The 10,454-nt window shown below is 35.7% G+C and overlaps 1 protein-coding gene across 3 annotated transcripts; it reads right to left on the bottom strand.

The window, feature by feature from the left end:
- Positions 1-3,164: 3,164 nt before the first annotated feature.
- Positions 3,165-5,485, bottom strand: LOC136227717 (uncharacterized). Of its 3 annotated transcripts, none has more exons than XM_066016457.1 (2): positions 5,320-5,485; positions 3,165-4,837 (listed from the first exon to the last, which is right to left on the bottom strand). In XM_066016457.1, exon 2 carries the CDS (start codon positions 4,606-4,608, stop codon positions 3,409-3,411), a length of 1,200 nt encoding a protein of 399 aa, XP_065872529.1. In that variant the 5' UTR covers positions 4,609-4,837; positions 5,320-5,485; the 3' UTR covers positions 3,165-3,408. The 3 variants fall into 3 exon arrangements, with proteins under 3 accessions (XP_065872529.1, XP_065872532.1, XP_065872530.1); XM_066016460.1 differs by having other exon boundaries at positions 3,165-5,072; XM_066016458.1 differs by having other exon boundaries at positions 3,165-5,248.
- Positions 5,486-10,454: the final 4,969 nt, after the last annotated feature.

Here is a 10,454-nt window from a genome sequence, read left to right on the forward strand (position 1 = left end):
ACATTGCTTTAATGGATTCACTTGAATAGATATGTACTAGGGCGTTTTCCCATTTTCCTTGTTTTTCTGACAATATAATAGGTTGTTGTTTGATGTATGTGTTTACTATATAAATCATATTTTCTTGTTCTCCTTAAGTTTACCTTATTTCTTATATTAATATTCGACCTTTTTTTGGTTTGATGACCGATTTCTTAGATGAATACCATTACATTCAAAAATTCGGATATATTGAAGGAGACAGTTCAGCAACTGTCTTTGCAAGAGCCAATACACGAATTCACTCACCAGGATACCGAGGATGAAGATTTCTCACATAAGTTCATATGTAACACAGTTCTCTTCTTAAATGAAGCCCCATTTCAGATTAAATACACCGATGAAAGCTGTGTTTCTAAAAGTGTGGCAATGGAAAAGGCTGCACTATGTCTGAACTTTCTCAGTTGGGATAAAAAAGTTGAGATTATGGACTACAATTATGCTGAATTAAGGGGGAGGAAGAGAAACTTATCTAATTTGATAGGAGGATTAGAACAAACAAGTAAGGGCCGATGGGCAATATACGATAGAAAGAAACTAAAATCAAATAAAGGTACAACAGGGTTTATGCCGAACTTGATCCAATTAGGGAAATAATGTATGAATAGAAGTATATTTAAGCAAATTCTCATGTTACTTTTTAACTTTTTACTTCATTCTCCGGTTTGTGTTTGAACAACAACCACTAAAATTATAATCTTTTGGTTCTGGATTTGAATATTACTATTGGATTCAATTCAGCTTTATTTCGATCCGAATCTACAGGCGAGTGTAAATTAAAATAAAATCTTACGATTCCATTCAATCTTATAAAGTTGACAACGAGGCAGAAAACCATAGTTAGAAATTCAAACTCATCTTCTCTACTCAGAAAACCATAGTACACTCTAAAAATAATATACATAATTGACTCTTAGTGATTTAAGAATGACTAAGATATATCATCTCCAACAATACTCCTTACATTCAATTCTTATTTATTATTTTATTGTTAATATTATTATTAATTGTTATATTTATCAATAATGTGAGGAGAAAGACTCATCGATAATAAATTATTAATAAAAAATGAAGTTAAGAGGCACTAAGAGGTGGAGAGAGACTATCTATTAATAGAGAGGATGGATAGACTCTTAGTTATTAGAGGTGTTGAATTTTAAATCTCTTTCCTCAAATTTTAACTTAAGAGCCAAATTAAGAGGATGTTGGAGATGCTCTAAGCTATTAAATATAATAATTGTGAATTAGTTCTATTAGGATTGCATTTCCACTGGATTTGAATTTTAAGTAATTGGTTAATATGATTTCTTTGCTTACATTAAATTGCATTTCTAGATTAATATTTGATAGTATTTTAAGTTCAATACGGTAAATCTTCAATTTTTTTATAATATCATAAAGTTTAACTGAATCTTACAATTCGGTTCGCTTGATGAGTCACGATTGTTTTACAACATTTCATTGCATTATATTACATCGTACCAAAAGCTTACTATATATAATTCTGTGGATGAATGATTTTGTGGTAAATGCAGCGACCAGCTGTCTTCTGCATAATCTATTGATTGATTACAAGAATTGAAAGTGTTCTTTGCTATAGTCCAATTAACAGTCATATGAAAACGTCTTATTGTTTGGTTACATTAAAACTTGTCCCTGGACGATAAAAACGATTGCCCAGGAGACATAATTGAGGTTTTGGTCTCAACGGAAAACTGTCTCTCAACGAAAAACCGAATAAATTGCCAATATCATTCTTCCTTGAAATTTTTTCTATAGCCCAATTAATAGTAAAATGAAAACGTCTTCTTCTTTGGTTACATTAAAACTTGTGCCTGGACGATAAAAACGATTGCCCAGAATACATAAATTGAGGTTTTAGTCTCAACGGAAAAGTGTCCCTCAACGAAAAATTAAATAAAATTTTCCTTCGCTAATCGGAAATTTTTTCGCGGTGACCGAAATCTGGAACCTAGCACCGGAATCTGGAAACAATACATCGGATTTTCTGTAGAAATGGTGAATTGTAAAGGTAAATGGAGAGAGAAAGTCTAAGAATTAATTGAGGAGGGAGAAATATGATGTGCATTTATTGAGGGGCTATTTTATTTTGGTTCCATAACCCTAGAACATTTTCCCATATATATATAAAGAGTTTTATTTTGAGGGAGAATATCTTAAAATATTTTGACTTGGTTTTTTAGATGAGTTTTATTTATTTATTCAGCTAACATCACCATCACGTGGAATAAAGAGTTCATTGTTTTGTTGTTCATTAGATGATTTCGTTGGTATACATTTATTTTTTTTTATTGATGATTTTCATATTATATTTGAATAGAACAAAAAAAAAAATCAAAATGCAAAAATACCTCTAATATCTAAAATAATGCAATTTCACTCCTAACGTTGGTAGCCAAGAGCAATTTTACCACTAATGTTGATAATTTGAATCAATTTTACCTCTAATTATAAAACACAAATATTTTTATTCTTTATTCCGCACCAATTGCATATCAATTCCTTCTAAAAAAAGGATTTCATATCTTTTATAATTTAACAATAGAATTGGAGATTAATATTTATAAATTCCGGGAACTTTTTGAATTTTTTTTGACCAATTTGTACAAAAGACATTATTATTTTTTATTTTTTTTCACATCCCAACATAAATTTATGACTTGTTACTAATAAAATGACGCACGTGTAAAAGTGTAGATGACAAGATTCATGACCGAGAAAACAGTTTGATAAATTATTTCTCAAATTGACCCAATTTATCAACATTAGGAATAAAATTGCTCATGGCTTCCAACATTAGGGGTAAAATTGCACCATTTTAGACGTTAAGAATAAAATTACTCCTGACCCAAAACATTAGGGGTATTTTTGTACCTTTAACCCAACAAAAATTAATAACTAAACAGTGTAGTATTAATCTACGAGGATAAACAGCATATTATTAATCTACAATGACTAAACAATGTGTTAGGCAACAATCCAAGGACTAATAAATTATTTACTCAGGACATTAGCAGCTAATCACAATTTTACTATACACTAATAATCAATCAGCTAATAATAAACAGCTAACATCAATATATACGCAAACAAACAGCAATTCATACGCTGAACAGACAAATGGCTGCTGCTCTTTACATTACACAAATAGCTCAAGTTGCTCATAAAGGGTTCCCAAAACACAGATATCAGATTCTTTCAAACTATGAACTATCATCATTTTGATCTGCCAACTAAAACATATCGCCAGCATACCATCTCACAAATGCTTAAACAAAACACACCTTATCTTTCGGATAAGTATAAAACAAAGTTTGGCAAAGTGAGTCATCCTTTCTATATGAGATTTTACATCAATCTTCTTCTTACAGGATTACGGAGAGGATCATTCTCTACATCTGAATGCGTGGGAACTTCTCGTCTTCGTCTGGTGGATGAAGAATTTGGTGCAGTTGAATTCACTTCTATACTATTGGAAACTTCTGAAATTCTGGCGAGTTCAGATCTTCTGGAGGACGATGCAATTTGGGCCACACTAGAATCAATATCAGCAGCATTTGATGATTGTCGACTAATTCTTCTCGTACCATGACTGTTTATAGATGCCTCCAGATCCTGAAACAATCTTTCTGCAGAACTCATTGCAGAGTTCAGTGCAGATGAAAGAGAAGAAAAGGAGGCAGATCTTTCCAACAGCCTTGAAAGTTGCTGGACGCCCTCTGTCTGCATAGCATGCGTATACTGATTTCTAACATGTTGACTATTGGAGGAACTTTCAGCCGTTGAAGGAGCACCATCACCATTCAGTGACTGAGACCTTTCTTCCATTGCAGCAATTATATTAGGCAACTGAGTGTTTCGAACAGGCAAAGAAGATATTCCTCTGCGAATACTCAATTTCTGCCTTAAACCTTCAATCCTGTGTGCATTGGGCCTAGGAGGGACCTTCAAGCCAGACTCTTCGGACCTCAATTTCTGGGTATTGGTAACATTTTCATTACCATAGATCGGAATAATGCTTTTATCTGTGACTTTTTCCATACAAACTGGGCACTCCTTCACATCTGAATGACCAATATATGACCATGAATAGAAGCACGGCCAACAAAACAGGTGACCACAAGAGGTCAATATGGGATCTCTTGCCATGTCCAGACATATATTACAATCAAAAAAGCTCCCCTTGTTTTTCGTATCTGTCTCCATCCCGAGGGCCTTAGATATTAAATGAATATTATTCTTTTTGGAAAATTTCGTTGCTTCAAACATCCTTCCTTGGATTGGAACAACAATTCCTTCAGAAACCAGTATATCATCAGTTGGAACTTCAGAGGCTGTAGTTTGCATAGAGATATCCACTGTTTGAGGGGTAGTATGATTTTGTCTCCATATCTGACGTTGTCTAGTTCTAGAAATTACAGCTTCAAGCTGTCTGATACGCCCCTCTATACGTCCTTCAGCGGTTTCCAGTTCAGTCAAAAGAGTTTGTAATCCAAACATGGAGTCATGGGGAAGGTCTAGAGGTTCTTGATTTAGATCAAATTCCATTCTCTCTTTCCTTATTAATCATTTTCTCATCAACATCTTATACCAATACCAGTCTGTGTAAAAAACCTCTCTATCTAGAATGATACAAACTGAAACAATTCATATATCCTTCCTCAGCAATAATGATAAATTTTCTACAAGGAGTTAAGCTTTGTCATCAACAGTCTCCAGACATGTAAATTCTTAGTTCCAATATGTTTGACATCTACCTCTTTCATCAGCATATGACCTGTTTGGTAACAAGTTTGTGTTTGTTATGGCATTGATTCTAAAACATGGCATGATAATACTGTAGCCTTCATTTGATCCCAATTAGTTAAGAAATTGAAATTTTTTGATAACTAAATCATAAAATATCATGTACGCACAAACAGAAATAGCAAGTTCCAGGGACCAGAAATCTACTTAATTTGAGACGGCTGTCATCTCCTTAGCTATCTAAAACTTTGAGATTATCAACTAATCTGAACCAAAAAAAAAATTAAATAAATAAAAGCAACCAATCTCGTCTTCACTACAAAATTTGTGTTATTGAGTTTCTTGGACTCTCTAATCAATAATATATCCAATTCCCTTTCTTTAAGAAAGGAAAAAAAAGACCTAATTTCTTTGAAAGGACCCAATTTCTTTAAACTATGACCTGGTAAAAGAAGAATTAATCAGAATATGCACAATTAGGAATAAGAAGGATATGAATTGATGCATATTTACCTGGATAACGTAAATGAAGCGCTCAAGGACTTGGATTGGCCATGAAAGATTGAAATTATCGGCAGCGGTTTGGATAAATGAAAAGAAACAAGTAGAGACAAGAGAGAGAAAGGGTCGAGATGTCGCCAATGGTGTTAGATTGCTGAGTACTAGGAGAGTATGATCAGATGATGCATGGGTGCAGGAGAGCATAGGGTTTAACGATGTCGTATCGTATCAAACCAAATAGCTCTTGGATACCCCTAATTTATAAATTTTTATTTTTTAAAAACAAAATTCAAAAACTATGACTTAACATAATTTTGTAAATAGTTTTTAAAAGTGAATTTCTATTTAAATTTTTCAAAGTTTTTTTCACCAAAAATCGGGTTTAATTAAATTTATATTTCTTTCCATTAATTGAAATATTTGATCTTTGATTTTCAATTTAACCTTTTTTATTTTTCCTATTACATTTCTATTCTTTTATTACCTCCCTAATTTCTCTCTATCTTCCACTCTAATAGAAATCTATCTCGAACTCTTTAAAAATTGCCATTTAAATCTTCTCCTACGTTACCGTGAGTTTCTTGTCCATATCTCTTATATGAAAAGATTGCAAATTCCCTCCTCTCTCATAGAATGTGTTGCTCAAGAAATTGCAGAAAAAAAAACAAGAATAAGGAAGAAACAATAAAAAAAAAATCATTTGAGGATTAGAGATTTCAAGCAGAGCAATAAATTAGATCTTGATGACATCTTAATCGGAATTTCGAGGACAACAAGTATTTCATCCAAATATACTAGTCCACGCTTAGTCGTAGCAGCACAATCAAGATCAAGTTGTGATTTGAGACTCTTTCATGTTATTCTCCCCTTCTTCTTCTCCTGAACAACGGATCTGTCTGTCTACATCAAGAGAATGAGTTATCACTTGCAGAGGAGGAAGTAGTTGTTGAATATACGATGAAGATAGATAAAGAGATATTTGTGTTTAATGACCTCCATTTATTAGGGTTGGGCATAAAGCCTTGTATATATAGTGGAATACATGAGTTGGCATATAACTAAGATTGACAATAAGTGTCATAGACAAATAAAAACACTAGCTAGATAAAGATTCTAATTAGGAGATAGTGTGGTGAATTATCTATAACACCCCCTTAAGCCGATGGTGAGAGCGAACCAAAAAACGAGAGCGAAGCATAGTGAAGTGGGCATTAGCAAACAACTTAGTTAGGATATCTGCAACTTGATCATCAGTCAGAATAAAACAAACACTGAGAAAGTAACATTGAACTTGTTCACGAACAAAATGATAATCAAGCTCAATCTGTTTCATTCGAGTATGAAACATCGAATTTGAAGTGAGATAGATGGCCCCAACATTGTAACACCAAGTCTGAACACATGTCAGTAGTGGAAATCCCAAGTCCGAGAGCAAAGACCGAAGCCATAGGAGTTTAGTTGTAGCATTGGCAACAACTTTATATTCTCTTTCAGTGGAAGATTGAGAAATCATGGGTTGTTTGCGAGTCTGCCATGAGACAATACTTGTGCCAAGATAAACACAGAATGCACCCATCGATCTTCTGTTATATGGGCACCCACCCTAATCGCTATCAGAGAAACATTGAATGTGATCTACAGGTAAGAAACTCAATTGGAAAATCAATATTGAAACTTATATTAAAGATGAAGCAATAATTGTCACATATACAACCAACCCAGAATTCATAGGAATGATCTAAAGTAAACATAGATTAATGAGGATAGAAATCCCTTTAGGAACCTAAAGCAGTCGTCTTTTTGGGACTAGAGGATGGAACTTGAGAATCCTTGAAGCTGGGGATGGAGGAAGCTTTGGTACTTTAATGGCAGATGGAGGATTAAGTGATGGCAATGAGCAAGAAGCGGCCCTAAGAGATGGCAATGGGAGCAGGAATGAACTGAATCCCACATCAGAAATGGAAAGGGAGTGATTGGGGCTTATTAGTAAGATGTGAATCCAATACATGCAGACGCGTTTTAAAACCGTGAGGTCCAATGTATTGGAATTGGGCCAGAGCGGACAATATCTACATGGTATTAGATTAGGGTGTTACAATATGGTATCAGAGCTGACTCTCCACGTACGATGTGTGGTTCGGGGATGAACCAGGAGGAAGCTGGTGGGCCTGTAACGACCCGGTCCGGAGTGTGTGGCGCCGGGGTAAGAAGGGCTGAGCAAGGAGCGGCCCTAAGAGATGGCGATGGGGGCAGGAATGAACTGAATCCCACATCAAAAATGGAGAGGGAGTGATTGAGGCTTATTAGTAAGATGTGAATCCAATACATGCAGACACGTTTTAAAGCCGTGAGGCCCAATGTATTGGAATTAGGCCAGAGCGGACAATATCTACATGGTATTGGATCAGGGTGTTACACAAGGTCTTTAAATATGTAAAAAAAACCTAAAAGTACATAAGTTTACGTTACAGGAAACAAATAGGATTTAACAGACTCAATCCCACTTAAAGAGGGGTTTGAATCAGTCACTTATGACTGATTCACATGTCCAGCTCGCCGAGCTGGACCTGTTGGCTGGCAAAAGCTAGCCCTGGTGTCCAGCTTGCCGAGCTGGCTCCCAGGGGTCCCCAAACGCGAATTTCTTCTCCTTTATATGTTGGATTGTCTTTCCCCTTCCGTATTTGATGCAGCATCACACTAAAACTCCAAAAACGTTAGTTCTAATGCTAAATTGATTCACCAAACTCATGCCTTAAGCACCAAATTGATTTATAGTGACATTTGGTGAATTAATTAGCCCAAAAGATTAAAGGGAAATTTAGGTGAGTGCTTAACTTGGCATTAAAAATGACATAAAAACAACATAAAAGTGATAAAAGTGCTAAAAGAGATCGAGAAACTAAATAATTGATTAAAGTGAGATAAAAGCATGGGAAAATGATACAAAGTTATTAAATTTAAAGCAAAAGTACCTAAAAACTGTACCAAAAGATAGGGGGTTTTTGACTCCCTATCATTATCCATCTACTTAAAAGAGGGAGCACGCTTTTGTCTTTCTTCACATAGAATTTCTGAGGCTTACTCCATATCTCAAGTATCCAAACTTATAAAACATTTCAATTCAATTCAAATGCAACAGAAATATAACATCAAATAGATCAAATAAGTATACAAAACATACCTGAAAGGCTTGTGCCAGACCAACTAGTTGATATGGAATGGCCTTATCGATCATACCTTTGTTGAACGCCTCAAATCTCTCCTTTCTGTTCGAAGCATAAACGGCACCGTTGCAACGTCTTATACGTCTCCTCCCAAGCAAACACACCCCATGGAAACTTATCAAACAACTTTGGAAAATCAGTGAGGTTGATGATATTAGGATCAACTGAATGATGAGGATCTGTGGTGAATAGGAGCATGAGTATGGAAAACAACATAGCCATGAAGACCGCATCATCATCTTCTCCAAGGCTACAATCTGTGCTTTCGAAGGTGTCATTGATAGGGGTCAAAAACCTCTATCTTTAGATACGGTTTTTAGGGCGGTTTAGTTTAGTTTTCCTTCAATCAGCGAGTAATTCTCGCATTTTTATGCATGTGTACGTATTAGTTAGATTTTACATATGTTTTATTTACTTTTGTAGTTTGAAGTCATTTTCTGGTTGTTTTTGGGCAAATATCGCCAAAATAGCACGTATCTGAACTATCATTTATTTATTGTGGCTAAATGATCCACCAAAGGTCGCACCAAATGGAGTTTTTACTCAAATCTAGCGACTGGTGTGTCAATTTATCCTTTGAACTAACATCGTTTGGAGTTTATGTGCGTGTGCAGGTCAAAACAGGAGCAATTTCGGGCGAAAATCACGTCTCGGAGACCCCCGGCAGTCGCTCAGTGCGTTTAGGAGGTTGTCGCTCGTCGAACTAGCCTTTATAGGCCAACTCGGTGAGCTGGCACTACCAGTGCAATGAGGGGCCAGCTCAGTGAGCCGTCAGAGGCCAGCTCGACGAGCTGCGCTTCGGGAATCAGTCTTTTGACTGATTCCCGGCCCCACGACTCCACGATTGCGTCCCCACTTATCCACCTGCAACAGGAAACAAACTCGGTTAGGTTTAAGACTCAAACTACATCTATAAATAGGGCTTTTTAAATGTAAATTAGATATCTTTCAATTTCTGTAAAAACTCTATCCTTCCTCCTTGAAGAATCCTCTCTCTCTCTTTCCATCCACCATTGAAGAACCTTCAAGCTCCGCTTCCACTAAGGATTATTCAAGGATCCATCCTTCAAGTCCTATGAAGACGTCTGCACTGGTCGACAGGTTCCCTGGAAGGGATTTCTTCTCTTTTTATATTCTATTTACCTCTGATCCAGGCTATGAATCTTAGGCTAATTGTAACTTCGTGACAAACACATTCTTCATCTTTAATGTTAATTTGATTTCTTGTTTCATTCAATTGATTTGCCTATTTAATCTTTATCTTGCGTTTTGTCTGATTGGTTTAACTCATTCATATATCCAAATAATTACTTGGCACACATTGCGAGCTGAATCTGACCTAGTCAGAGCCTATAAGATTGACGACTCTATAGAAGATTAAGCCCAAATTACTGAGCCTTAGAGCTAGTTTCGGCCTTACAAGGGAATCACGCGCTAGGAACCATAAAAGGATAAGTAGGGTTAATCGCCTCAGGCACAAGTGACTTGGATTAGGTTAATAATTGATTGTTTAAACAGGTTGAATTTATCATTATCGTATCCTTCCATATCCCTTTGGGTAATTGTATTGTTGAAAGATCACTTAGGAGTAGAATAACTTAATTAGGAGTAGGTTAATATAATCAAAACTCAATCTTAAACCCCCAAAACCTAGATAACATTAGAAGCGTAGTAGCTCGATACTTGCAGGAGTAAATCCTGTGGATTCGATACCTTGACTTGTCCAGATTATTACTTGATAACGACGGGGTACACTTATCCCTTAGTGAGTCTCGTTGGGCGATTTCTCTGAGGCGCATCAGTCGTATATATATTTGTGTGTTAAGACCCGACTACATTGGAAGTACAGCTTTCTTAATTTGTTCGCCTTCTTCAACTTACTCAATCGCGTCACAATCGGTGTCGGATCATCAAATCTCAACC

The sequence above is a fragment of the Euphorbia lathyris genome, chromosome 4, assembly GCF_963576675.1.
Source record: "Euphorbia lathyris chromosome 4, ddEupLath1.1, whole genome shotgun sequence".
Classification (NCBI taxonomy): domain Eukaryota; kingdom Viridiplantae; phylum Streptophyta; class Magnoliopsida; order Malpighiales; family Euphorbiaceae; genus Euphorbia; species Euphorbia lathyris.

Excerpts from the sequence above, each read along its gene's own strand:
- LOC136227717 (XM_066016457.1), bottom strand. The coding sequence starts at position 4,608 with ATGGAATTTGATCTAAATCAAGAACCTCTAGACCTTCCCCATGACTCC.